General features: G+C 50.1%; 9 protein-coding genes across 9 annotated transcripts; 5 read left to right on the top strand and 4 right to left on the bottom strand.

The window, feature by feature from the left end:
- The first annotated feature begins 499 nt into the window (after positions 1-499).
- On the top strand, positions 500-1,757 carry BGZ61DRAFT_462482 (alpha/beta hydrolase). The gene is made up of 2 exons (XM_046247298.1): positions 500-1,148; positions 1,205-1,757. The coding sequence occupies exons 1-2, from the start codon at positions 597-599 to the stop codon at positions 1,610-1,612; spliced, it is 960 nt and encodes a 319-aa protein (XP_046097141.1). The 5' UTR covers positions 500-596; the 3' UTR covers positions 1,613-1,757.
- On the bottom strand, positions 1,756-3,494 carry BGZ61DRAFT_522800 (uncharacterized protein; the record flags this gene model as incomplete). The annotated part of the gene is made up of 5 exons (XM_046252558.1): positions 3,362-3,494; positions 3,228-3,315; positions 2,962-3,174; positions 2,238-2,911; positions 1,756-2,203 (listed from the first exon to the last, which is right to left on the bottom strand). Exons 3-5 carry the CDS (start codon positions 3,022-3,024, stop codon positions 1,756-1,758), a joined length of 1,185 nt encoding a protein of 394 aa, XP_046097140.1. The 5' UTR covers positions 3,025-3,174; positions 3,228-3,315; positions 3,362-3,494.
- A 424-nt stretch (positions 3,495-3,918) lies between these two features.
- BGZ61DRAFT_367108 (RTA1 like protein-domain-containing protein) lies at positions 3,919-4,962 on the bottom strand (the record flags this gene model as incomplete). Its single annotated transcript, XM_046241750.1, has 3 exons — positions 3,919-4,412; positions 4,463-4,714; positions 4,752-4,962. The coding sequence occupies 3 exons, from the start codon at positions 4,960-4,962 to the stop codon at positions 3,919-3,921; spliced, it is 957 nt and encodes a 318-aa protein (XP_046097139.1).
- Positions 4,963-5,622: 660 nt separating this feature from the next.
- On the top strand, positions 5,623-7,042 carry BGZ61DRAFT_499042 (uncharacterized protein; the record flags this gene model as incomplete). Its single annotated transcript, XM_046251354.1, has 3 exons — positions 5,623-5,640; positions 5,800-6,551; positions 6,619-7,042. The coding sequence occupies 3 exons, from the start codon at positions 5,623-5,625 to the stop codon at positions 7,040-7,042; spliced, it is 1,194 nt and encodes a 397-aa protein (XP_046097138.1).
- Positions 7,043-7,324: 282 nt separating this feature from the next.
- BGZ61DRAFT_462478 (uncharacterized protein) lies at positions 7,325-9,002 on the bottom strand. The gene is made up of 4 exons (XM_046247297.1): positions 8,758-9,002; positions 8,147-8,704; positions 8,012-8,084; positions 7,325-7,935 (listed from the first exon to the last, which is right to left on the bottom strand). Exons 1-4 carry the CDS (start codon positions 8,943-8,945, stop codon positions 7,336-7,338), a joined length of 1,419 nt encoding a protein of 472 aa, XP_046097137.1. The 5' UTR covers positions 8,946-9,002; the 3' UTR covers positions 7,325-7,335.
- Positions 9,003-12,522: 3,520 nt separating this feature from the next.
- Positions 12,523-13,243, top strand: BGZ61DRAFT_484698 (uncharacterized protein; the record flags this gene model as incomplete). The annotated part of the gene is made up of 2 exons (XM_046249643.1): positions 12,523-12,526; positions 12,945-13,243. The coding sequence occupies 2 exons, from the start codon at positions 12,523-12,525 to the stop codon at positions 13,241-13,243; spliced, it is 303 nt and encodes a 100-aa protein (XP_046097136.1).
- Positions 13,244-14,359: 1,116 nt separating this feature from the next.
- On the bottom strand, positions 14,360-16,578 carry BGZ61DRAFT_462476 (uncharacterized protein). Its single transcript, XM_046247296.1, has 2 exons — positions 15,085-16,578; positions 14,360-15,019 (listed from the first exon to the last, which is right to left on the bottom strand). The coding sequence occupies exons 1-2, from the start codon at positions 16,448-16,450 to the stop codon at positions 14,727-14,729; spliced, it is 1,659 nt and encodes a 552-aa protein (XP_046097135.1). The 5' UTR covers positions 16,451-16,578; the 3' UTR covers positions 14,360-14,726.
- A 2,188-nt stretch (positions 16,579-18,766) lies between these two features.
- On the top strand, positions 18,767-23,797 carry BGZ61DRAFT_462473 (uncharacterized protein). The gene has a single exon (XM_046247295.1). The coding sequence runs from the start codon at positions 18,772-18,774 to the stop codon at positions 23,488-23,490; it is 4,719 nt and encodes a 1,572-aa protein (XP_046097134.1). The 5' UTR covers positions 18,767-18,771; the 3' UTR covers positions 23,491-23,797.
- A 323-nt stretch (positions 23,798-24,120) lies between these two features.
- Positions 24,121-25,690, top strand: BGZ61DRAFT_593233 (uncharacterized protein; the record flags this gene model as incomplete). Its single annotated transcript, XM_046256783.1, has 5 exons — positions 24,121-24,813; positions 24,878-25,115; positions 25,217-25,364; positions 25,418-25,585; positions 25,671-25,690. Coding segments are annotated over 5 exons (1,266 nt in total), but the record flags the coding sequence as incomplete, so codon positions are not given.
- Between the last annotated feature and the right edge of the window lie 868 nt (positions 25,691-26,558).

The raw sequence follows: 26,558 nt of genomic DNA, 5'->3' as shown, positions 1-26,558 counted from the left end.
TCGCCCAAGCCCAGAGACTCAGCAACGCCACAAACTCAACATCTCCAGCTAGGGGTGCATCTGCGGCGGCCCTACAAAATACATGGCTTCTATAGTACATCATTACCAAGTGTTATCCGAACCGCTAAGATGGAATAGTCACGGTGACCTCCTGCCCGCTGCTTATTCCCGGCTCAGACCAGGCAAACACGCAGGATAACTTCTCAGGCCCTTGGAAACACTCCCTGTATTCCATTTACGTATCACGTATGACTCGAGGCTTCTCCGTGCCTTCTTGTAGCTGTTGGTTCTCAGTGTTATCGTGGCTCCATCTACTTGAAAGCTGCATTCTTGGTTCTCAACAGAAGCGACTGCATCATGTCATCATCCTAGCATTATCGACCCTTGCAGCACCTTGCGATGTGTCAATACGCTGGGATACGACCACTCTTTGGAAACCCCTGCACCACACCACCAGGCACTAGGATAACCCCTGAGCTAATTTCTTTCACTCCTCCCAAGCAATTTAACCTTTCCCCTCTTCCCCCCTCCGTGCAGCATCGTTCCCTCTCACGTCTCATCGTACTCTACTCAAGTCCTACTCTGACGCCTCCAATATGACTTCTCAAGACTGGCTTAAGGGTAACCAGCAGGGCCGTGTTTCCATTGACGGACATGATCTCTTTCTGCGCGCTGACGGTCCCGATCGGATCCCGGGTCAGCCGGTAGTGATTCTTGAATCTGGCCTAGGTGGCTCATCAGTCTCATGGCCGCTCGTCACTCGGTACCTGACCCCATTCGTCCGTGTATATACTCATGATCGAGCTGGTCTTGGCAAATCCGAAATCAACCCCTCTGCCAACCAATACGAGCCTCGTGTCTACGCTGAGAAGGCCGCCGAAGATCTCGACAAACTCTTGCAAAAGGCAGGTGTAGATGGGCCATTTATCTTGGTGCCCATGTCGTGGGGCGGAATCGTCGCTCGGGAGTTTCTCGAGCGGAGGAAGGATGATGTGGTTGGCATGGTTATGATTGAATGTGTACAGGAGAGGACAACCGAGCTACGTCCGATTGATGCGCCGAACACAATGGCGTTCTTGAGAGGGCTGGACTTTTTTGAGGTCGTAGGAGTCAAGGACCGACACCGATTGACGCCAGTGGAGTGGCGGGTATGCTGATTCATTCTACATGAAGAGTACATCCAACTAACCTTTCTCCAACACAGACCCAGCTTCAAGAAATCGCAGAGAATGGCCCGCAGACAGCCGTCGAAACTTTCGCTTGGCCGTTGACTGAAAAGACACTGGGAGAAAAGATGCAATTTGAAAGGCAGATTCTCGGCAGTAAGCCGATCAGTGTTATCAAGGGCAACGCCGCTCGGGAATATCAGCAGGTGTACGACGCTGGGGTAGCGGCTGGCAACGGGACTGAGGAGCAGCGAGCCATAGTCTCAAAGATGATTGACGGAATGGAAGAGAAGGAGGAGACATTGCAGCGAGAGCAACTGAATTTGTCTTCAGTTTCTCGGTTTGTGCAGTTGGAGAAGCCTGGCCACCTGGTCATTCTGGAGGAGCCTGAGGCTATAGCTGCTGAAGTTCAGTGGGTTTTGGAGAAGTTCTCCCAGGAGAAATGAGCAGGAGGCTATAGAATAGAACTGGACAACTGCAAACATAAAGGCCAAGCAGATCAAGGCCAAGCAGATCAAGGCCGTACCTACATGGCAAGCTTTCGAAGTGTTCTCAGATAATGGGGTAATGCGAATCGTCTCTTTCTATTTCAGTTCAGGTTACGCAGATGTTCCCTGGGCCACGTTACAATACTCTGCAGCTTTGGGTAATCCACCAGCGATCTGTCAGTAATTGCGAATAGCCTTTCCGACCAGCCCCGCAGGAACCAGAATTTGGGCTCCAAGGAATTCAACAGAAGCGCAAAGTAAGACAGCAAGACCATGGCATACGGGCTGGCAGCCTGGATGTCGGCCATGATGCTGTCGGGTATAACATATGGGAAGAGCATGAGCATCCCAACCTCAACATGCGCGCCGGCGAGCACCATGAGCCTTGTAGCCTTCCTCAGATGCGTTATGGCAATCTCGTAGTCGCTGCGGCTGGCTTGGGGCAGGTTCGCACCGAAGGAGGTTGACAGGCGACTCAGGGCACCGAATATGTCCCTCGGAAGCAAACAATTATCCAGCGGCGGGTCATCTCTGCCTCGGACTTTAGCACTTTGGAGTCTATCAGGAAAGAATCGGGACATACCCATCAGCAGCGATATCTTCGTCGATTATCCATACGCCATACGACCACGGGCCATACTGCGTATGGCTAATCTGGCCTTGGCTGGGCCACAGCGTGGTGCGGAGTCCACGGACCATGACGAATATCTTGTTGAGATCAGACATCTCGTCGCCACTGCCCAAGGCTGGCATGCAGAAGCCGCACAGGACAATGGTGGACGAGAAGCAGAAGGACGGCCCCCAGTTGTCCTTGTCGACGCTGGCCAGCGCGGCGCGGAAGCCCTTCAGCCCGAGCATCTGGTGGTAGGCGGCCGCGTCGAGATATTTGTCACTGCTGGCGGGGAGTAGATGGGCCTTGTGCAAGGCGGCGATGGCGAGGATGCCGTGGGTGACGAAGGGATGGCCGTAACCCGTCTGGGGCACGACGGCGCGCCAGACGTGCTGCATGTCGGGCCGCATGGCGAGCGTGTCGGCCGTGATGGTCGCGTAGTGGTGCATCAGCTCCAAGCTGCCGTCCCAGGCCTCAGCCGTCGGCCGCGAGGACGGTGACGGGATGCCATGGTAGCTGCTGGATTCGGATCTGGGGCTTCTGGGCCCAGCCGGGGTCGAGAAAGTAGACGAGCTCCGGGATGTCGCCAAGCTGCACGAAGATCCGCGGCGGGAGCAGTTGAAACAAGACGGGCGTACTTCGTCGCACTGCAGAAGTCATTATACAACATGTCATTCTTCCGAGCGCCTTCCCGTACCTTGACTTTTCTGAGCTTACACTGGATGCATCCAGCGCGAGACTTGGTATGTCCACGGCGCATGGCTGCTTGATAGACCTTTGGCCAGAGCGCCGCGTGGTGCAGGAACCCAAAAGAGGAGTTGGGGGTATGACACCTGGGCGGTTCTATGTTCTATCTCGGCAAAGGCTGTCAAAACTGGGAACGTATGCTGGAGGAGGCAGATACAGTAGACTATTTAGCTTATCAGGAGGGTCGGACATGAAACGAAAATTGCAAATACGAACCCTAATTATCTCGGATACCCCGGCGATGGTGCAAGTTAAAACGTGGCGCAGTGTTGCTGCGCATCCTAATCTTGGCACGCACAGCCTTCTGGTCTGAAATCAGTAAGCATCTTACAAGGCAGGCTTTTTATTACCTCGCACTAACGATAAAAGTGGGCAGTCGGCTCTATATTGGATAACGTAGGGAGTAACTTAGGTAGGTGATGGATCCGTTACGGTCAATTCAATTTGATAGATAGGGATCAATACAGTGATGATGATGTTGATGATTACTTGTGCCGGTCATCCGGATCGGCCGGAGGAGGGGTTATTATACCCCCCCTTCTGACTAAGGTCAGGATATCGATCTACCCGAGGTTTCGTCATACAGGGCCATCATCCAACAGTAGGCTTGATAAGTGAACAGGGTGGGATTTCTCCATTTCTTACTCCGTAGTAGGGTGCGGAAAGACCGCTAGGATCCGCTGAATTCTCCGAAACTTTTGTACGACAGACATCCCCTACCGGTTCATCCGCACCCGAAGGGTTGACGAAGCAAGTTGTACAAGGCGAGAAGCCTCACAATTTCAGTGATTCTCTGTCTATATATTTTTCGGCCTTCACCCTCTTCTAACTATAGTTACACACATTAAGAAAGCAAAGCAAACGGATCAAGGAAAAGGAAAACAGAAAGGCCGCCCATGAGCATTTATCAATGCTGATCACCAACAATGGTATTGTTGGCAGACGACGACAGTCTCTCGGCATCCTTCCCCTCCGGTCCGCGAAGCTTGAGGAGTTGGAGACCATTAGTGATGGGCTGATTCCCGCGGAGCAGCAGGCCAATCTCACTGGGATGGAACCAGTTCATCCAGGCCAGCACAACAAACATCAGCAAGCCATCGAAAATGAAGACGTAGGCCTCGCTCTTCATAATGGATCCGTCGTTGCCTTGGATGAACTCAATGACCCTGAAGAGACTTCGCACCCAGATCAGGGCGCCCGTCACATATAGCGTTATGAGGTAGGCTTGCCAGCGGACCTTTGGGTTTGAAGCCTCCGGGGTCGGAGCTCGTAGAAGTCGGCGGTGATAGAGGGCGGCGACAACAATAAAAAGGCCGAAAAAGGTCAACTGCACAAAGAGGCCGGCAATAGTGACGTTCTCGCCAAGTTTGTGCTGACCATCGGAAGCCATCAGGCCGCCACCTAACACCGTAAGTACGAGGATAGATATAATTTCGCCAGCTTAGACTTACCAGAAGCCTGCGCGAACAGTGAGATGACGTCACCAGTCACAAAGAGCTTTGTGAGCCATCGTCGTTTGATAAGGGCGTATTTCTCGCCGTCGGTGAGGAGGATGACGCGACCCAGTATCATGTAGATGGAAGCTGCCATCAGAGCCGGGGCGATAAGAATCAGCAGGCTCTGGATGACGAACGGGCCCATGGTCCAACAACCGACATCTTGCTTCGCGCCGACGACTCTACCGATGTAACCGATGATCTCGCCTGTGAAAAGGGTTCGGGTTAGCCCACGCCGCATTACACCGTGTCATGCATGTTCTGCACCTACATAAACCACCGATGGCGAGAGAAACAAGGTACCAGGTCCGTGTTTTCCAGAGCTGGACCACATGGAGCACTGTCGTGAGTGTGAAGAGGATGACGAAGAGAGTGTTCACTCCGACCGAAGGCTCGTAGCGATAGTAGGACCATTCGGCGGTTTTGTAGTCGGCAACACAGGAGTCGCCTGACATGGTTGCGTCCGTGTGGCGAGCTGATCGAGTGTGGACAAGGGCGAAAATGGACTGCGAGAAGGTTGTGGGATGTGATGAAGGATGGAAAGCTGTCGGTCGAAGAGCTGGACTCTGGGGTAATCTGCCGTGCAAAGAGAATGGGGCTGATGGAGAGAGTAGGATGCACTTGGAAGACGGCATGCAGATTGGGCCCTTATATGCTCCATGATGACCCATCATGTTTTTCTATTCCATGTTAGAATGCCCCATGGTGGAATGCGTAATCAAACACCCTCTCTCCGGGCCCTCTCGGGTTGCTTCGCATTCATGACATGTTGGACTACATCGGATTCAACTCTCCAAGCTCCCGCATTTCGGATTGCTTCGTATAGGCAATCATGGATCGGCCTGGGCGTCAGATCCAGCCCCAGTTTTGATCCGCTATATCGAGAACGAGAGCGAACCCGCGGATCCAGTCCATGACGGGCCAATCACGGCCGCAACGGCCCCCTGTCTTGACAAGCGCATCAATCTCGATGACTCCAACCAGTCGGGGCTCTGAATACGTAGCGTCAAGTCTCGCTCAACGACAAGAAGTTGTATAATATGGAGCTCTGCGCACTGCCTCCACCTCTGTCGTCGGTGTCTTGACGGCTCGCTCAAACTGCCGAATCCGAGGCCATGCAGCAAATTCCCGGCGCAAAACGGAGGCCCAGGCGTGGCCATTCAAAATCACGGCACGGCTGCGCGAACTGCAAGCGCCGCAGGGTCAAGGTAATTATGGACTGGCAATCTTTCCAGTGGCCGGATCTTCCGGCTTCTCCAGCCATCTCTGGGCTTTGGTTTGACGCGCTGTAGTGTGACGAGATACACCCTGTCTGCTCCAACTGCCAGAGACACGACCTCGCTTGTAGCTGGTCGCAAGCCGAAGCACCTCCCGCAACCCGCGCCGACATTCCCTACATTACGAAGCTCGTAGCAGACCTCAACCTTCCATCAAAGGGTTGCCATTCAGGCAATGAACAAATACCAACACCTCCAACACCGTTCTATCAACCGGCGCCGCCCACCTATCTAGATCCTCTACCTCCCGAAGAGCTCTGGCAACGAAACCTCGAATTAATGCATCACTACTCCACTATAACAGCTAGTACGCTATCACTTCGACAAGACGTAGAATACGTATGGCGAGAAGCCATTCCTCGGGAGGGATACAAGCACTCTTTCGTCTCAAACTGCATACTGGCTCTCGCTGCCGCCCATAAAGCCTATCTTATTCCAAACAGTGGCGAGGTCTACTTGAAGCTATGTGACTACCACTCGATGCTAGGCAGTACGGGCTTCGACTATGAAGTGCAGAATCCCACCGAGGATAACTCGATGGCCCTATTTGGCTTCGCCACGGTACTTATACTCTACAGGTTTACACTCCCTGCCAGATCTGCCACACAGAAACTCGACGACCCTGTTGCTAGTCTTCTCGAGCTGGCCGCTCTTATTCGGAGACTCCAGACTACTCTATCGCAACTTGTTAGCCGAACATACAACTCGGATTTAGCCCCTCTCATCTATGGGGTTTGGCCGTCGGAGACCGATGGTCGCTTGACGGGGTGAGTGTTTTTGTACCGAAGTTTGCACCAAGCCACGCTGGTAGCTAATGGGCATATTTTCTCACAGTTACCCGCCTATTGACAATACCTTCCTCCCAAACGACCTATGGGACGCAACAAACCAACTGCGATGCTTCCAAGAGTCAGAAGTACCCTCCGAGAGCCTCATCCACTACCGGGACGCAGTAGACAAGCTCGAGTATTCTGCCCGACTTATTTCCCTTGCAGGATCGTACGCCGAGAGCGGCGCGATCACCGCCTGGTTACACGACGTAAACGAGTGCATCCTGGCGGACATGGCAGCCTACAAACCGCACGCTCTGATTCTTCTGGCCTATTTTTGTGTTTTTCTTGCTGGTATCCAGAGGAACTTTTGGTATGCACGGGGGTGGGGGGACCAGCTATACGAAAAGATCGAGGCAAGCCTTGATGGACAGGATAGATTTTTACAGCTACTGCAATGGCCAAGAGCATATCTGGCATTACTATAAAGTATGAATATATGGAAGACGTTGTTACACTTGTTTAGTTTGAGTCGAATACATGAGTGGCGCTAGTAGCCGCAAGAGAGAACACCATCTCACAGACACGGTGATTGCATTCAAGACTTCCTAGGCGAGCTATTGGTCCTGCAAGTTCCAGGCGCACAGTCATATTATTGCCACTACACGATTTCACTAGGTGACCAGCCCGAACCCAGTATAGGGAATGAAAACTTCAGAGTACTGGCTTTTAATCACCTATTTTTGACCTTAAATCCTTAATTTCTATTGTGTATTTATAGCTACCTGCTTATGAGTGTTACCATACTTTCATCCGTGCCACTGACTCTCTTATCCACCACATCTCTATTGACGTTCCCTGACCGGAGTTCCTGATAGAGTGTACCGGAACAACCTTCGCAAATGTTGACAAGAGGGTCTTTCTTAGGCAGCATGCCTTCAGCAATAAGATTCAGGAGCTTCCACGCCGCCTGTAGAAAAACCAAGTCTGCCAGCACAATTGCCAGCAGCATAGTTCCGGTGCTCTTCTTTTGCGGGACTTGGCAAAGGTACTGAGAGACAATGGTGACATTGTTGCATCCGAGGTCTCCCATAAGTGGCGTGAATTCGCTGAATGTCTCGTTGAGAAGTGTCAAGTTGGCGTCACGGGTAGGAGCGGGAATGCTGGTGAAGCGCTGAGGCGCACCCATGTCTGATGCTTCGCCGTATAAAACGCCTCCCTTCTGTCGATTGTCATCGTCTGGCGCTGAGATGGCATAGCGGAGGCTCTTGTTGTCTAGTAGGATGTTCGGTGCTTCGCAACTACCCAAATCCATCGACACAAGAGAGTGCAAGAGTCTAGCGTGATGAAGCCCTTCGGTCATAGCAGAATCAACCGCGCCCTAGGAGAAGGATATTAATGGGATTGTTCCATGAAGTCCTCGACACTCCCTAGAATCAGGACTGATGAGAACGCACCTCTGACTGATCGATAAAGCCATCTGATGTAATAAACCACTTGGTTACTTCGAAAAATTCGGAGGAACGAATGCTTCATAGTGTTAGTATTAATGATGCGCTCGTAAAGAGGGCATGGCCGAAGACAGCACTTACTTATTTTGGGTTTCATTCCTAGTGTATGTGATGGCTCCATGCGCTAGATAACTGTCCTCGGAGTAGACAATCTGGGACATGGTGGCCAAAACTCCTGCCAGATAGGCATTGGTCAACCTCGTTCCCCACCATGTGCTGGCATGTGTGGTGTAGTTGTCTTCGATAACATAATCATAGATATGATCAGTTTCTCCGGCATATTGCACGCCAAGAGTCAGATTGACGGCTCCCTGTTCGGACATGATGGTACAGAATGCGGTGGCAACTGCAGTTGAAGTTATCCATGAAAGCCACCACGTAGCCCTTATAGCGCTGTCCGCTTTTTGCAAGTTGAGTACCGATTGGGTCAGGTAGCAACCCTCGAGTGTGTTATTCAAGTAAGGGACAGAAGGGAGGGAAGTCGGTCTTGTGGAGCCATCTGTTGAGCGTGTGATGGATTTGATCTCATATTGGAGGCCCAGATTAGAGGTAAAGAAGCGATCTCCGACTGATAGGATTTTTGGTTGACATTTCACAGCCACATCGGCCTCCCAGTTGAACGGCTCTTTCATGTACCAGCTGCAAAAATCTGTCAGCTGATTTCGTCTCAGTAGGTAACACTATCTGCGTACAAAGTCTCTGATGCCATGGTACCATTGGGATCATCAGTGTAAATGGTTTTCATGTAGAAACCACTAGATGCCAGATTCACCAGTGTAAAGATGACAGTCAGAATGACGCCAACCACTATCGTCACTGGAGTGAACCATCGGAATGGGTACGGTTTTGTGATTGAGTATGAAAACCACGAAGTATGCATCTCTACTAGATGTAAATGTGACGACAATTTGGAGGCAACTTCGTGAAATGAAAGACTCAGTACTCAAGAGACGGCGGCTAAAATGGCGCAGGGCAGCCATTATATGCAACCACCCGCTGAAAACTGTGTGGCACAGCCACAGATACAAAACCAGAGATGCAGCAAGAGGAGGGGGATCGGCTGAATGGCGAGGTAACATTGGCTAGCATCGCCTAAATTTAGCGAGGCTGATACCCCTGCATTAAGATCCTTGTAAATGTGCCTCTGTTGTCCCAATGACTTGATTCATGAGCAAAGTAATTGCTGGCGCCAGAAAACAGGTTGGAATGTCTACTCAGTGTGCTCTGTGAGTATCGAAATTCGTCTCTAGCCAAGACAATTCTTCAACGAGTCTAAAGAAAGCACCGACATCTCGAATTAATGATAATTCTACCTCGTGTCCGTGCTGGCTGGGATTAAAGGAATCCTGCATCAGTTGCCTAACCCACATCGCCTTAGTGCTTACAAGTCCCTCTTAGTGCTTACCTGGCTCCATCGATAAGGCTTCAGCGGAGTTTTTCTTCCTGGTGAATTATTAATCACAATGAATAGAGGAGGAATAAAGTTAAGAAGGAGCACAAAGTTCGTGCAGATGTAACGGTAAGATGGCTTAGACTGGAGTTTCCGGCAAGTTGAAGATACGTGTTGCTATGTTAAGGTATTCAGGACAAGAGTGGCTCTTGACGATACCGACAAGGATATGCTAAGCGGCCCCCCCGTGTGACGTTCCTCGTTCAGGGGTTATTGATTTGGACAAAGTTCATTGATTGAGAAAATAAAGATATATTAATCGCTCATTAAATTGTATAGGGCTCGTCTCTAGGGTGGTCCGGACAAGGTTAAAAGGGACGGCCGGAGCCGTATAGTTGGAGACATTGGTTTTCAATTCTTCAGAGATTCTTCCTGTTAGCAGAAGATACCGAAAAGTCTCGAGATAACTAGAAAATCTATTTTTTGCTGTCTTTGTTTTAAGAGATTTATTTGAGTCTATTTTTACTGTTACTACAGCTCTTATTTAACTTCAGTCTTCTACCCTCTAGGGATATCGGGCTGCTGCGGGTACTATTAACGCCTTGCCAACGGACCTTTCTGCGACGGACCCGATATTCTGTCTTGTGAGATGCTTCTCTCTTTAGGAGCTATAAACTCAGATCTATCCGACCCTATATGCGTAATCTGGTATAGCTTCGGGCTGACCAGTCAAGACGCCTGAGCGACGATTTTCTGTGCATTTCCCATCGGGTAAGTTAATGAGTTGGGTGTTATTACCATCCCTTTCTGCTGCTAAAATCGCTCTTTTATACGAGTACCCCGCGTAGCAGTGTGTATTATTTATCTACATGGGCCTATTGACCTAGTGAAATAACAGATATAGTGGAATGCATACTAATTGACGTACAGGCTCACCAACCCTGGATTATTTTCCCAATCAGCGGCCTTTTTCCTAAACATTAACCCCCCCTTGGAATCGTTCCTCATACAAGAGGGGCTGCTTCTGAGACCCTCTTAGTATTGTTAGGCTTGAGATTTTGCAAACTGTTCTTCATCCACTCAAAATATGGCTGCGATATTTTTTTGGGTGATTGCAGTACTTCTTCTAGCTAACTGAGCTTGACATATACATTCTCACTCCAAACTTTCGATGCTATGTCCTATCGAGGCCAACCTTTCGATAAATCACCCAACGCTGTTGTGCTGACGGTGAGATGTAAGGTAGTTATATGCACAACATCAGGAAATGTCCGTTTTCGCAACTTCGAGCCTATGGATCATGGGACATGGCAAGTGAACACTACTTTCTCCAGTGTACCTACCAATTGTTTCTTTGCAAAAGTACGGAAAATAACAGTCGGCACAGTCCGGGGAAGGTGCCGCGAACCGACTGACCGGCTACTTTTAGTCGGGTCAACATTATTGTTCTGAATCAGCAGTAACTATTGTAGTCCGAGACCCTCAGAAGGCCTATTCGGCTGTGCGTCATCGACGCGCGGCCTGTATGACCCTTACAGGCTCCTTGTAACCTTAGTCGTCTCCGTCTCCGTTGCTCTATGAAAGATAAGCTATATTACTCTGTGTTCTTGCTTGTGTCTCCTTGCCGTGATTTGTAGCTTCTCGAGGGTTGTTCTTTTTGGCCCTACCTTTATTGATAGACTGGCTTGGGTGTGCTTTTATTACTCTGGCCGTTTCTCCCATTCTACCTAGGACCAATTACAGTCCTCTCATGGCCTACATATTACCTTCCCAGAGTCACTGATACTTTCGAGACCGTACAACTGAAACCCTATCAAAAATGGTCTACAACACTCCCCAAGAGGGGCGATCTCTACGATATCATTGTGTCGGCACAGCGATGTAATCTAACTTCTGTCTGCTCCCTCAAGGTGAGCAAGTTGCCGGCACAAGGTCAAAAAAAAACAGTTTTATCCACAATTCAAGCATTTGTTACCCAATGCTGTCTATTCCTAGTCCATGGTGTTTGTGTCTCAACTCAGCTGGCTATCTTCTTCCCCCTCCTTGTTCTCAAGCGGTGGTGTGTCGTACTATTCAAGTCTTAGTTACGCTACCTTTTTTCTGTCCCCTGGTTTCACCGCTACATCGCCTAGTATCGGAGGTACCTTCTTCTCATCTATCGTTCTTGTGATAGTGATAGTGCCAAGTATCCAGTTCTCGAGAAGTATAAGTTTAGACAGTATCCTCCCCTAAAATCATATTCTTCCATCTTTCTCCTTATCAACTCTGTAGACTTTGGAAACCCCATACTTACTCCACATTCATCAACGCTACCCTTGATAAAAATGCATTTTATCGACCTCCTTGCTCTTGCCTCAGCTTGTACCAGGCGTCGTTTCGGAATGCGGGAAGTTCGTTGATGGGCACGAACGAACCTGCCACTGGACATCTTGCAGATCCGACGCTACCCAGCCCAGACAACTTGGAAAGAACGCGGCTGGCGATTACACCGCGTTCACATGGACCAAGTGGGATGACTGGGGTGCGCTTTGTGACCCCCAGAGCGCCGCCTACCCTCGGGCCCTATCTCCTGGGGTGTCCTGCTGCGAGGATTATGGTGGCTCATGCTGGTTGGTCGGCCGCTACAAGACACTTTGGTGCAAACTCACCTAAGGTAAGTCTGATGGCATTTATCTCAACGAAAATCCCAGATCTTACCCACTGACTTCGTTACTCTCCAGCGGCCACGGTGAAATAGCTACACTGCAGCAACTAAGGCAGCAATTGAGATCTTGTGCCTGGGGTAGGGAATTTTCTGCTAATAGTACGCAAGTGTGAGGTGTTATAAAGCAGTGAATGCTTAGAACGAATAGGCGACGTACACTGGTAGCAATCTATTCCTGTTGCAAACCTGGTGAGGGGCATTATTGTGTTGCTCAATGAAGTGAATCAAAGAAAGCTAACTCTATATATAATAACTCGCCCCCTTAAACCCTTAGACCTGAACGGTCGGCCTGCTTGCTGTGGGAGGGAAAATTGTATTTCTGGGATTTCCTGCTCCTATGTTAGTTGCAACTATCACATACAAATGCGTAAGTGCCACTCAAGCGTGAGACGTATTTCCAGTCACCAATCCGTTTGCCTGCGACTAATTAGCAGAGCTTCGATTGACTTTTTACAAGCCTCAATATATTATCTTGGCTCTCACCCTTTCTCAATGATTCGTGGTTCATTGTGGAGCTTGCGGTCCGTGTTCTTTGGAATGCCATCATTCTAGACAACTATGTCGAGTCCAATAAGCTGAAACCGCCATCCTTCTCACCAGATGCTCCCGAGTCTTGGGAATTGGCGGACGGCAACATAGAAACCGCTAGAATTGCACTGGCGCAGACTAGCAATGATATGTATGAGCTGGCACTTGGCCCGATGGAAATGGTGCTCATGCGCGCTACGGCAACGAAATGGGATGTCATCGTCACTTAACTCCTCGCTGACTACAATGTTACGCAGCAGTCCCGCTGGAAGGTGCTGCAAGCTTCGAGGAGGTCTCCAAGAAGACTGGCTTAAACTTGGACCTCACGAAGCGTCTTATTCGCTACGCCACCACCGTCCGTGTCTTTCGCGAGACCGAGCCGGGCCGCTTCGCACATAAAGCACAGTCAGCCCTTCAACTTCGTAGCCACGTCTCGTATCGCCGTGAGGTATTTTTCAATGATCTTGACCTCAGTGCCGCATTCGCTTTACCACAGGCAATCAAGAATCACCCCGAGTTTGGGGGGAAGATTGGAACAAGTTCTTCAGCTCTGTAGATCCAAGGCTTCAGATTGACGTGGAGTAGACTCTGCAAGGGCCTATATATAATTTAACCTTATTAAGTCTTAAACTAGCTTTATAGTGTAAAAAAAGGATATAATAAAGATAGTATTAAGAGAAAATATAAGGATAAAATCTCCTGAAATTAATTTATCAAATTCTAATATTTTAAATAATTTATTATATTTATTTTTAAAAAAAGATTATCTGCTAATTTTAGTATAAAGAATCTTTAATTACGGATTATATAGATATTTATCTATATACAATAGGATTATTTTATAGTAGCTTATTAGGTTCAGAATACCCAGTAAATAGTTTATAAAGTTAAAGAAGCTGCCGATGTCAAGAAATGGGCCGCTCGTACGATCCAAACTGTTAAACTGGACACACGCTCAATCATTTATGTCACTCAAGGTAAAATGCCAAGACCCAACATGAAGGGAAGGAGTGACTGACCTGCTCCTGCCGCCCCGGGCCACTGCCATAATAGCCACCACGTCAGCCGTTTCAGACCATCAATGGCCCTGGTGGCTCAGTGGTTAAAGCGCTGGCTTCTCGTGGGTTGCTTATATTAGAAGATTCATATTCAGATGTGAAAATCACCCCTGCTGCCAAATGACATCCATGGTCACTAGAGAATTGAAACTCGATATGATTTCTCGCTCTCGTATTGGAACCACAATTGGTCACACCTTGCAGGCTGGAGCTCGCTGTACTATCGTATAGGTTTGCCAATCTCGACTTCAAGCATTGCTGTATCTGTATGCTGGCGCCCTGTGTTGATAATTCTTGTCAGGCTGCTTGGTCGCAACACCAACAAGCGCGGGAAATGTAAGGCGTACATAAACCGGGGGAAGACACATAATTCCAACTCCCTGAGAGAAAGCTTTGCATAGCAAGTGTGTGATTGCGCACACCCAGCTAATCGCGGAGATGAAGAGAAATGTGGATGGCCCATGCACACGCACTTGAGTGTCACACATCTCGGCGGCCCGGGAACTATCATGACGAGGATAGGAACTATGTGGAAGCATGTCGAGGCGCACCTTAAATTGAGAAAAGGGGTTGCCGCGTTTTATCATGTCCCTAGTTGCAAAGATCGAGGAGAAGCCCTCACCAACGAGAACGTCTTTAAAGCCTATGTTTGTTATGAACATAGCATCGAGCTCAAGAATCCTCTTACTCTGTCTTTGCGAAGTCTTCTCCCAGTGCCATCCTGAAGTCGTCCCCAGGAGCGACTCCAATCCTTTCTTCGGAAAAGCCTTCGCCTAGGATAACCCTGAAGACGTCCCGGAATTCAAGTCCAACTCAAGTAGGATTTTGTTCTAATGGCATCATTCTGAAACATCTCAATTCTTCATCTTCCTGTTCCTGGGACCAAGTTTCACTATAGCCGCCAAAGTAACTCCCTGGCCTCCTCCCTAGAAAAACACCGATCCATATCAGAGAGAAAATTTGGATGCCTGGGTTAGCACATCACGGCTGGGCTTCTTCCTCACTCAATACCATCGCTATGCTCATAAGACACATGACCACATCCGGTAGCTGGTGAACAATCGAACTGCCCCTCCACTCGCCGGTTAAACAACCAGTGACAATATCACGCAGTCTGGTCCCGCCATAAAACCCTATGCGAAGACTGGCATGCTGGAGGAGCTTGCGATTCATAACAGTAGGGTCATGATACGCCTGATTCCTCATCAGCGCCCCGCCGTCGAGTCTAGCCACGCTCTCGCCAAGCCCTAGCTCTAGCAATATGACGCCCAGTGCTGCATTCAGAGTGTTAGCGGAGCCTGTGTCATTGAAAAACTTTACGTCCCGAGCCAAAACTAACCGTATATGTCGTGCGTCTTGTCGAATCGACTCGTCGGCTGTCCCCACCGTTGGGGATGACGGTAGATATTGTGCTTGATCTCCAGTCCTGGGTCCTCTGGGGAGATCTCGTCTTCCTTCCGTGCCCAGTCGAAACCGAGTATCTTTGGTTTCGACAAATCATAGCCTCTGTCGTTATTTGAGGGGTCTAGCGGAAAGAAAAGAATATTATCGGAACGCAGAGACTTATGCACCCAGCCATAAATGTGAAGCCGGTGCACAGTATAAGCTATGTTGCAAGCTATCCGAATTCTAACGTCCAAACTTGTCTTCGGCACGGTCGTCTGTAGAAGCAAGCTGCTCAAAGTTTTTGGTGGGAGTGAGCTGGTTGTGTATGCGCTAGGCAAGGCGTAAACAATGCCCAGAACATTGCTGGTGAGGTCCTCGATGTAATTTGTGCAATTCAGAACCCCGAGACCTTCATCAGCAGACGGCGCTTCGTGGAGAAGAGCGGCAAGTCTGATGACTTGCTGGCGTGTTCCATGGTTGATGCCCTCTTCGCCAGGTGTACCGCCATGTTTGTATTCAATCAAGAAAAGACCCTCCTTTTGGTGGATAGTTCCAACATTGAAGCCGCCAACGGTGTAACGCTCTTCAAACGCTCTACTATAGAGGCCGTTGACATGGGATTCGGCAAAGGCCGGAGATGCTGCGAGAAGCTCTCTAATCTTGATCCCATCGAGCAAGCCTATATTGCTTGCATCCTCATCCCTCTGAAGCACCCGAATCTGCTCCATGGGGGAGTTCACGGGGATTGACCAAAGCAAGGTCTCAACGAGAGCTTTCGTTCTCTCAGTCCATTCCTCAAAGCTCGTTACGACGCCCTCCACCGTGTCACGTCTGCTGATACTCCACTGTAGTCTCCTAGTCGTGCTGATCAACTTCATCTTCGTGGTGGCCAAGGAGTTCGGAATGCCGGATGCATAGCTCTGTAGCTGGTATTGGGATGCGGGTCCTGGGCTGTGACCGGCCTCTTCCAGGGCCCTGGAAACTTGGTCTCCTGAGCTAGTGCTGAGCACCTCCCGGTGCATTTTCAATGCGACATATTCGTTAAGGATATAGTGCAGTTCTTGAACCAGATCATTCAAGATATGGAGTGTGTTGGGGCTCAAATTGTCAACCAGTCGGCCGCGAACACCTGGGATCAACTTGTCTTCGGTGAGCACCACCTGGAGGGATTCAAGACGCGTCTGTTGTAATGAAAACCGTAGACTAAGTGAGTTTGCGTCTCTCGCGTAAAGGCTATAGTTGGTGAGAGCTGTATGAATCGTGGTGCAGATGGGCTTGATCAGCACAAGAGTGGCCAGAACCAGAGATGCGGGGTCCATCGCTGCGCGAGAGTAGGATGTGCCTAGCCCAAACTTTGGAGGAAAATACACATATGGTTGTCTAGTAAGTAGTTGGTGGTAAAAATATGGATTGGAGAGCTAGCTGAATGTGATTACCTGTGGTAGAGATGATTCTGATGCTGAAAATCAAACTTTTCATCGGCCTCGAAGAAAGCCTCGTACTTCGCCTCGTACTTCGCCTTGTACCACCTCGTACTTCGCCTCGTACTTCGCCTCGTACTTCGCCTTGTACCACCTCGTACTTCGCCTTGTACTTCACCTTGTACTTCGCCTCTGAAAATGTGTTAGGCACTCATTGGAAGACTCCAAAAACGGAATGGATCGACGGCGGTGGCTGTGCCGTGCCGTGTCGTGCCATGTCGTGTGCCTGGTCTCTCATTCGCCGAGATGATGCTCTCAAGTTGCATAGGACGTCGTCATGGGGCGAACCGGGCCTCCTGTCACGATTTTGTCGCTTTTAATGTCTTTCCATGGCCTCGCCATTAATCGCTCTCTTGGATGCGAGTATTTCTCTCCAGAGTCAATTAAACGACGACAGTTATTGATCGAATGAGTTGTTTGGCGTTCTTTGGCATTGCTTGGCCCACGACCAACACAGCTCGTTGCGCCACGTTGAGTCTCCGCACCGCCATTTCGGCCCTGCAACCACTTCCATACCTCTATCTCAACCGCCCGAATAGGGTCTCTGTACTCCGCGCAAGCTTCATGGTGCTGTTTCAGCGTGACTGGGCAACCAGAACTTACGTTCTCCGAACGTAATTTCAACAACTCGTCTCTGGCACCGTTGCGGGCCGTCGTGCCAAATTCTGACATGGATTCCTTACTGTCCGACCCTCGATCCGACTATCGGACTGTTCTACTCTCTGATCCGAGTTCAGCGAGCGTTTCAGCACGAAGTCCCGACGAGAAGGCGCCTCGGGCGTATGGCGCAGTCGACATCTGGAGAAACTTGCTTCTCTTGACTCGAGCCGAGGAAGATCATGACGACACTCGCAAGTCAAGGATGCTCAAACTATACAAGGATGAAGATTTTGCCAATACATGGATCGAGGCTCCGTCGAATCTTGGCTCGGGGGTTTCGTACACGGTTGACAAGCGACTGACGCTCAATCGAACAACAAGCGGGTCGGAAGTTCATGTGGCGGTCAAAACTCTCAACTTTTTCAAATATCGGTCACGAGCATCTGAGGATGCGTCTCGCAAACTGCGAATCTCCGTGGCCGCTGTACTCAAGGAACTTCGCGTTCTCACGCACCCACCGCTGAACAAACACGAGAATATTGCCACTCTACTGGGCTATTATTCCGGGTCTACCCAAGGCCAAACGTTCAACAGCGAAACGCAAACACATTCATCAGACATCGCACTTGTCATGGAATACTCCCCGCATGGAACTTTGCAAGATTTTCTCCAAGAACAAACCAGTCTGGGCCTGAGCGCCAAAGTCAGCATTATGCACGATCTCGCCCAAGGCCTGAAAACACTGCATGACTGCCGCATAGCACACGGAGACATGAAGCTGGAAAATACTTTAGTCTTCCCAGATAATAAGGGGGGTTATGTTGCCAAACTATCCGATTTTGGAAACTCTCTTGTCGACTTAGGACAAGAGAGCCGAAGGTATCTCGGCACCCCCCTCATGTCTGCCCCGGAAGTGCGCACTCCAGCGCCTGGCCCTGCGCTCCTTGCGCCCTCTTTGATATACAAATGCGACATATTCTCTTATGGACTTATGGTTTGGGAGATTTTGCTCGACGGAAACCGCTTCACCACAATCTTGGGACTGAACTTGCAGTGCGAAGAGCTTGGCATTGACATGGTGGAAGCACTCAATGCCTTGCCAAAAGACGATCTTTTGCTGCATGCCCTCATCTGTGCGGACGCATACCAGGCAGAAGATCCTTTATTGCATAGAATCGTCGAGGATATTCTCAATTTGACTCTCTGGGAAGATGCAAGGGCGAGGTGTCTGAGTGAAGAGTTGGTCGGAGCATTTGAGGCACGAGGCTACTCGCCGAAGCAATCTGAAATGTAAGTTTCCCAATCATGGCCTATGCTTAATATCCGCAAATATTGACGTCTCACTTAGGAATTCGCGACCAAGACTTGACAGACCAGCCCCCTTGCCTGCAGACCTTGCCCGGCCCCTAGCTTCCAAAACCAGGGCGAGTTCCAGCTTTGGGGATCTGCGGACACTGCCTTCAGTAGTTCAGGATGATCTCATTTCCCTATTACGAGACAGGGCGCACAGCGAAGACTCAACAATTCAAGAAAAGGCCAATGCCCTACACGATCTAGCAATGTGCATCTTCGGCGGCGTGCAGGCCTCCAACGCCTCTCTCGAGAAGGGGATGCAACTTCTCGTGGACGCAGCGGAGCATGGGAGCCAGGAGTCCCTGCTTTTGGCGTTCAGGCTGCACGAAGCACTATACCGAACCGTTCCAGAGCGCCTGCTGGTCAATCCACATCCACTTGCCGTGCTTCAACGCGAACGCCTGGCCAACAAGAAGCCTGATTCATACATGTCGCAGCGAATTTTAGAAGTCGAAGAATTGTACCAGCGAAAGGCGGTGCAATGTATATTTGACACCTTCCATGAGGATGCGTACTTGTTTTCTTGTTGTCTTCCGGATGTACTTGAAAAATTGGCCCATTCAGACATCAGGTTTGGTCCTGAAGATCTCTACTGCCAGTCAAAAACCAACATCATCGATTCATCGCCACCCAAGGGTAATCTCTTACATTGGGCCGCTAGACTGAACTTGCAGTCATTGGTCGAGTACTTGGTCAGCCCGAGACCCAACGGCGGCGGTTCCTATTTTTCGTTGGGTGATGGCAGTACAGATCGTCGACTACTCTCTGGGGAAGTTCTTTCAGCGGCGTGTGAGGGCGGCCATTTGACTATGCTGCGCTGGTTAACTCAACAAGACTTTCTCTTTACATTTACAGGCAACTCAGTTTTGTTTCACTGGCTGACGAAGTTTCCCTCTGAGGATATCGCCGCCGCAATGGACATCATTCTTGTCCTTCAAGGCACAACAAAGAAGCTCGAGTATGTGTCCTTTGACAAGAACGGGGGACCCGGGACGAGACAAAGAATTTTCCCGGGGCCTACCGATGACCTGCTTGCATCCCACAAATCCATAGAGCTGGCAGGAGCACAGCTTCAAGGTACGGCCCTTGAGTTCGCTATTGAAACGAACAACAAACCGTTAGTGGGACTCTTTTTAAGCCTGATATCGATGATCGGCAGCAAGGACCCGTTAAGAGCTGTTGGTTGGACGGAGAAGACATTCGACATTGCCGTTTCACTCAATCTCTGGAATCTCGTCCCGGTTTTGGCTGCTGTTGAGAAGACATTCCAAAGGACCACACCAGCCAAAGAAACCGAAGCAAGATATCGCGAATCCGAAGGCCGAGAGCCACTGTTGCCTTTCGGGTTATCTGGTTTCGGCATGCCCTACGACCCCATGCTTCCGTTTCTTATTCACGGCGCAGAATACGCAGAGGCTATGGAGAAGACGCTGGACATCGTTCTAAGTGAGGGGTTATGCGATATCAACGACTTGAACGAAAGAGGGGATACACCGCTCTCCAATTTCCTGCAATTTGGACACTGCGACTTCACGACGAACATCGTACAACACCTGATTTCTCGCGGAGCCAGAATTGCTCAATCGGAGAGGCAAGATGTTTCCAAGATTTTAAAGGTCATTGCCAAAACGCGCAGCCATAGGACCTCAGCAGAACTCATTCGAGCACTAGTCGAGGTGGAAGTTCTGGCAAACGAGGGCAACTTGCTCGCTATCGTTATTCAATGGGGAAACTTGGATGCAGTACGTATGCTATTTGGGTTGGACAGCAACAGCCACCGGCTACGTGCAAATCTCGCGCTCGCCGAATTACCCGAAGACTTGAGAGCCTCCGCGCTGGAGAAAGCCATCCACGCAAAAACGAACAATGCGCAAATGGTGAAGCTGCTCCTGAGCTTGGGGGCTGACGTCAACTCAAGACCCGGTGGATTCGTTGATGGGGGAAAGTGGCCAACATCACCGCTCGAGAGAGCAACTGAGCTGTTCAGCTGCGACGCAGACATCATCGACGCACTCTTCAATGCAGGCGCCGAGCCGTCCTCTCATGGCATCACCGTCCTCGGCTGGGCCGCGTTGCAAGCGAACTGCTGGGTTGATGGAGAGCCCGTCATGAGGTACCTCCTTAGATACGAGGAAATCCGAAACCTGAAAGACGTCGAATTTCCTGGATACGGCTCCCCGCTACTGGTGGCCTGTCATGCAGGCAACGTCGACGCTGCTTTTGCACTCTTGGACGCAGGCGCCGATTGCGGAGACGACAACAATGTTGAGTTCTTGTGTGAAATAGCTGCAAGCGTCGCGAGAGATCCTACGGAGCTGCCACCGGGACGTGGCGAAAACGACTTGACCAACCGCAAGTTAGTCTACAGATGGCGTTGCCAGATAGCCAAGCTGTTGCGCGTACTGCGAGCGGAGCGTCAGCTGATCCATGGAAGAACCGCATTGCACTTTGCGGTAGAAACTCTCAACTTTGAACGCATCATCGAAATTGTCAACGAAGACAGCTCCTTGGTATCTATCTGTGACGATCACGGAAGGCTGCCAGTGCATGTGCTTGAAGATGCAGACGCGCTTGAAATGAAATCCATATCTGAAAGCCCCTATCTACCACACATCAAGAGAGTCAAAGAATTCTTGGACAAAAGCCTTGCGCAGGGGTCGGGAGATGTCAAGCCGGCACCATCTGTCAAGCTGCCTGAGGGCTCAGCTGCGAAAAGAAGGGCCGTCGTGTTGAGGGAGAGCAAAGTTCTCGGGATGGCATCAGAAGTTGTAATGCTCCCGGGTCGGCCACTCATTCTATTTGCTGGAAGGAAAAAGGGTGGCGATGGGCCGATCTCCAGATACGGCTCTTACCCTATCTATGACATTAATCCGTCGAAGAGTGGCGTGCAGCGGTGCATTCTTATGATACAGCACGTCCAAGCTACGATTGAAGAATTTGGGGAGAACACAGAGGATCATTTCCTCGCCAAAGTTCGGTTAGCTGATCATCTGTCTTGGATGCAACAGCCTGACGCACACGGGGCCTTGCAATACGCCGAGGACCTAGCAACACGGTGCAGTTGCGTACTCGGGCCAGAACACAGGCTGAATGTGACCTGCGATATTGTAATAAGCCGCGCTTTGTACAATTCGCACCAGAACGATAAGGCCATTGCAATGCAGAAGAGAGTCATCAGTTCACTTCAACAGACAGCTGGCGCCAATCATGTCCAAACACGGGCGAATACGAACCTTCTTTGCTTATACCTGCGAGATGCTAAGCAGGTTGCAGAGGCTGAAAGAATTTCACAGCAATGCCTCGACCTACTCAGGAACAGTGGAGAGGCGGAAGGGGCAGATACTGTCGAGGCATATCTTCTAATTGGAGAATGCAAGATAGAGCGAGGTCGCTTCGAACTGCATCAAGCCAACTGCGATCCCTCAGAAGTCGGTCTAATCTTTGAAGACGCGGTAACTGCCCTGAACACAGCTGTTGACCTAGCCAGGCAACATTTTGGGGGCAAAAGCCACAGCGTCTATACTTGCCTTTTTCATTTGGCCACCGCACATGCATTACTTGGCCGAGACGACCAGGCAAGGGCTTTGTTTACAACAATCGTCCGCGAGACTCGCGACCAGACAGAAAAAGAAGCGATTCAGCTCGTCGTCAATACGCAACAAACCATGTGGCGTTTTGGCCTCGATAGACGGGACCTAGCGGAACAAATATCGGATCAGGAGAGTCTGCTACAAACAATGAACGCATACGCAGATCATTATTCCGCCAACGCCATTAGGGACACAATGACAGAGTTGGCCAAGTTGTACGACAGGGCAGGGCGGGTGCATGACGCTCTTCATCTTGTACAGCAAAGCTTGGCTTGGAGGGTGCGGAACTTGGGCGCAAGCCATGCGGACACAATCGCAACCAAATTTCAAGCCTCTAAGCTGCTCCAAGCGATGCGTAAATACTCCGACGCAGAGCGCCTTCAACGAGAGATCTTGGACACTTACGATCAGATCGCGCGCGAGTCCAAAGTACCGGTAGATTTTCATGACCGCAGGCGCACGTTAGTTCAGTCCATCGCCAGGTTGTGCTTCGACCAGATGAAGTTTCGCGAGTCGGAGCGGATGACCAAGCAAACTCTTCAAACCCCAGGCGGAGCACCTCTACACGGAAGCTCGGATTGGGTCCAGATATCTCTGTCCTTTGCTACGACTTTGGCAGTGCATGGCGACGGAGACCAAGCTGAAAGACTGAGCCGAGAGGTGCTGCAGGTTTGCCTGGAGGGAGGAGAGCCGGGGCTCGAAGAAACTGTCCCTCGCGCTTTTGCAAACCTCACATTCATCCTCCAGAAACGGGGAAAGCATGGAGAGGCAGCGTCTTGCGCGCTCGAAGCTGTGCGACGGGATCCAAGGAGTGCCCGAGCGAGACTTGACCTCATGACCGCCCGTTTGTCGTGTGGCAGCTCTAACGGTGCGAGGTTAGCAGGGAAGGCAGCGATGAAGCTTCTGCAGACGCAAAACGATCCATCAACGACGGGACATGGTTTGTATTTCACATATTTTTCTCTTTTGGCCAGTGACTTTCTACGCCTTGGGGATCATGAGCAGGCCAAGGTTGCGAGTGACGAGGCTTTGTTGAGATTTGAGCAGTTGGATGGCCCTGGGAAGTCCAGCCGATTGGCGAGGAAGCTTGACGTCCTGCGGAATCTCAAGACGGCGCTTGAGCTTGCAGGCGAAGAAGCGCGGGTCTATCAAGTCTCGAAGGAGATACTTTCACTAGAGACACAAGATCTTGCCGGGCCGATGTCGCAGATCCAGACTGACCAGCTTGAGCATCTAACCGGCCGGGCGTACGAAGCTAGTCAGCATGGCTTAGAGGCGGGAATAGCTCTCATGAAGACAGAAAGTCCTGGAAGGGTTGAGGAGCCACACCTGTAGAGGTAGTTCCAACTGTATCCCGGGGGGGGTTCATAATTACATTGGAACTGGAGTGAAATTGGAGCGAACGAGAGTTACGCGTATCTCTTTGGGTGGGTAGTGAATAGATTCCTATTGCACGGCTGATTGACTTCTCTTCTAAAAATAGTGAAGTTGCTATCTGCGTTCCATAACAGGCTCTCCAGCTCCGTACATTCAAGGCTTCAGATTGACGATAAGTAGACTCTGCGAGGGTCTATGTATAATATGACCTTGCTCAGTCTCAAACTTGTTTTATAGTGTGTAGAGAGGCTACAATGAAACTGGCATTGATGTAGAAATGCGAAAACAAGACCCCCCGGGAATAATTTGCCGAATTCCGGTGCCTCAACGCATGAATCCCTGTGATCGGTGAGTTTCAATGCCGCTTACCCGATTACTCTTCAACGGTGACGGTAACGTGCCGAATGATTCATCTCACTTGTTTCTCATGACTCCACCAACGGCTCTGATAAGTTCCGTAGTCCGTAGGCTTACATCATGACCCATCTAACACCTCGTATATAGCCTCATCCACAGCGCTGCACACATATCACACCGCATACACAAAATACACAGACGTAAATTATAAATCCCTTTAACCACGTTAAAATGACAGCTCGTCTTGCATTCCACCCATGGACCGAGTCCACAGCATCGCCTAGGTCATACTATCGCACATTGGCCACTCAAGAGTTCATGTTGTCAATCCTCAATGACTATGCATTCGTCCATAGCTGCCCATATCTCGGAGTCACCGTCTCGCTTCAGGATTCGGAAAAATCGTCCGCTAGTTTCAGCGCGGAAGATCTTCAGTCACGGATTGCGCGGGCGTTCATCTATACACGATGGCTTCATCCTACGGTGGCTTGTCAGATCAAGGATGCCAAGCATATGGTTTACAAAGTTGAAGAAGCTGCCAATGTCAAGAAATGGGCCGCTCGTACTGTCCAAACTGTTGAGTCTTCTAGCGGCTGGAGGGAACTGCTCGCAAAATTAAGTCGCGAGGTCGTCCTACCCTCTAAGGACGGGGATTGCGCGTTCCTTTACCTGCTTGTAAGGCCACTGCAGTCTAGCAAGTCCCGGATCAACCAATTCGATCTGCTTCTGCACGTGCACCACGGTCTGGTAGACGGTGCTGGGATAAGGTCGATAATGAATGAAGTGTTGGTTGGATTGACGAAACTGAGTCCTACGACATCTCATTCCTGGGGCGAAGAAGTTGAGAGGCTCGGCCCAACAGCCCTAGATGTGGCTGTCATCTCGGATGAGGCCACCAATTCATTGATAGCGATGCAAAATGAGGTAGGTAGTATACTGATTCCGGTGGTGAAATTTCAAGAACTGAAGTATGGGCTAATACCGTCAGTTTCCTCTACCTCTTTTCGCGAAGCCCGTGGCCCAAAGCCCAAGACCAGTGACGGCCATGGTCACTCATACAATCAAGGATGCAGGCTTTCTCGATCGTCTACTCAAATCCGCTAGAGCAAACGACGTTAAGTTGACAGCCGTTGTCCAAGCCGCGATAGCCCTTACATTCTACGATGAGGCAAAACCTACCGAAGAAGAGACGTGTAAAATTCTCTCCGCGTTTGACCTCCGAACACGTAATATGAAAGAGCCGTGGGGACAGCGCAACAAATTTGTGGGCGCGGCTGTGGGTACCGAGTTGATGGACATAAGTTACCAACTACCTTTCTCTCCCAAGAGGGAACCGAAGCATCTGCTAACGATCGCTTCTGGGCCGTTGCTCGACACATTCAGGGAGCATGGACTAGCGTCGCGCAGCGTCAGGATGCTGCAGCTGCCAATAAACTGCGAAGGCCAGCTACGGGGATCATCATTCAGCATGTATTGTAAGTGTCCGGCTCAGCCTGGTGACTATTACTTACGCTATTATTCTCACTAGAGCCGATATAAACAGGACATCATCCAACATGAGACTGTATGTGAACTACGTTTCCGACCCGCCTGGAAGCAAGCAGTTCGATGGCGTCTATGATATGGAGGGCGATGGACAAACGAAACTCGTGCTTGATCGCTACCAACTTGTCACCGAAGAGAGAACACCCAAATTGTAAGACCTTGGAGTTCAGTGTGAAAACTTGGCGGGGATAGGGCGTGGACTTGTTCAATTTGGCTGACTGAAACTGCTACAATAGGTCTTGTCGCTCGCATTCTTGGAATGATGAGCTCACTCTTTGCATCACCTTCAACAACGAGCGTTACGGAAAAGAAGAAGTGCAGGCAATTCTCGACAAATGGGTAACTGCAATCCAAGCTCAGTGTTGGTGACTCCCAAATACTACGGGGCAGGCTCTGCGAACCTGTCACTCGTAGGATATAGTTCTGGTTAGGTACAATATCATTGGATATTGTAATGCGAAGTTGGAGTCTTCCGGCGTTCATTGGATTTACCTTGGTGAACATCACTCTCCTGTCCCCGTACGGCGAATATCTCACTCATTTCCCAGTCTGCATTATGAGAGCACCAACGTACTGACAAATCTTTATTAATGAGTGACGTTCAATTCCAAAGATGCACATTATGTTGAGCCCTCTCATTCACCTCCACTATCCTAGATATGATGCCTCACACTTCAAAACCCTGTCCCATCAGATAACTCAACATATCCTCAGCGCAAATCCACACCAGGAGCCGTAATGCACCAAATGCCCATCCAAATGCGGCTACCAGCCTCTTAGATCAAAGTTGAGATACCCTTCAACTCCGGTTGCAGAACCTTGTGCTGTGCTCGATTGCTCCCTCAGTCTTAGTCACCGAGACATATTCAAAGGCCAGCTTGAAATCCCTCGAGCGCCTAAAAAAGAGGGCGGCAGCCTTTGCTATGGCTTCGGAGTGAGATTCACACTTTACTCGCCCATCCGATCCCTACTGACGTTGTGCAGCTACTTGACGTACGGACAAAGCCGCATCGTGACTCAACCTTGTAGATGAGCAGTTCAGGTAACTGTACAGCAAGCAACCAATCATTCCACTTCGCACAGTGGGTGCCGATTGGAAGTGCCACGGTGGACTCCTTCTCTGT

Source organism: Ilyonectria robusta (assembly GCF_021365365.1).
Source record: "Ilyonectria robusta strain PMI_751 chromosome Unknown BGZ61scaffold_31, whole genome shotgun sequence".
NCBI classification, from domain to species: domain Eukaryota; kingdom Fungi; phylum Ascomycota; class Sordariomycetes; order Hypocreales; family Nectriaceae; genus Ilyonectria; species Ilyonectria robusta.
Note: the sequence above shows the minus strand (reverse complement) of the source record. Positions and strands in the feature narration are given on the sequence as shown.

What these genes read in the sequence shown, in the direction of transcription:
- BGZ61DRAFT_462482 (XM_046247298.1), top strand. Translation starts at nt 597, where the DNA reads ATGACTTCTCAAGACTGGCTTAAGGGTAACCAGCAGGGCCGTGTTTCC. An exon ending in TGACGCCAGTGGAGTGGCGG is followed by an intron (nt 1,149 to 1,204) that starts GTATGCTGATTC and finishes TCTCCAACACAG; the next exon opens with ACCCAGCTTCAAGAAATCGC.
- BGZ61DRAFT_462473 (XM_046247295.1), top strand. Translation starts at nt 18,772, where the DNA reads ATGTGCATCTTCGGCGGCGTGCAGGCCTCCAACGCCTCTCTCGAGAAG.
- BGZ61DRAFT_462476 (XM_046247296.1), bottom strand. Translation starts at nt 16,450, where the DNA reads ATGGACCCCGCATCTCTGGTTCTGGCCACTCTTGTGCTGATCAAGCCC. An exon ending in CAAGACGCACGACATATACG is followed by an intron (nt 15,020 to 15,084) that starts GTTAGTTTTGGC and finishes CTCTGAATGCAG; the next exon opens with CACTGGGCGTCATATTGCTA.
- BGZ61DRAFT_462478 (XM_046247297.1), bottom strand. Translation starts at nt 8,945, where the DNA reads ATGCATACTTCGTGGTTTTCATACTCAATCACAAAACCGTACCCATTC. An exon ending in ACCATGGCATCAGAGACTTT is followed by an intron (nt 8,705 to 8,757) that starts GTACGCAGATAG and finishes AGATTTTTGCAG; the next exon opens with CTGGTACATGAAAGAGCCGT. An exon ending in AGGAATGAAACCCAAAATAA is followed by an intron (nt 8,085 to 8,146) that starts GTAAGTGCTGTC and finishes AACACTATGAAG; the next exon opens with CATTCGTTCCTCCGAATTTT.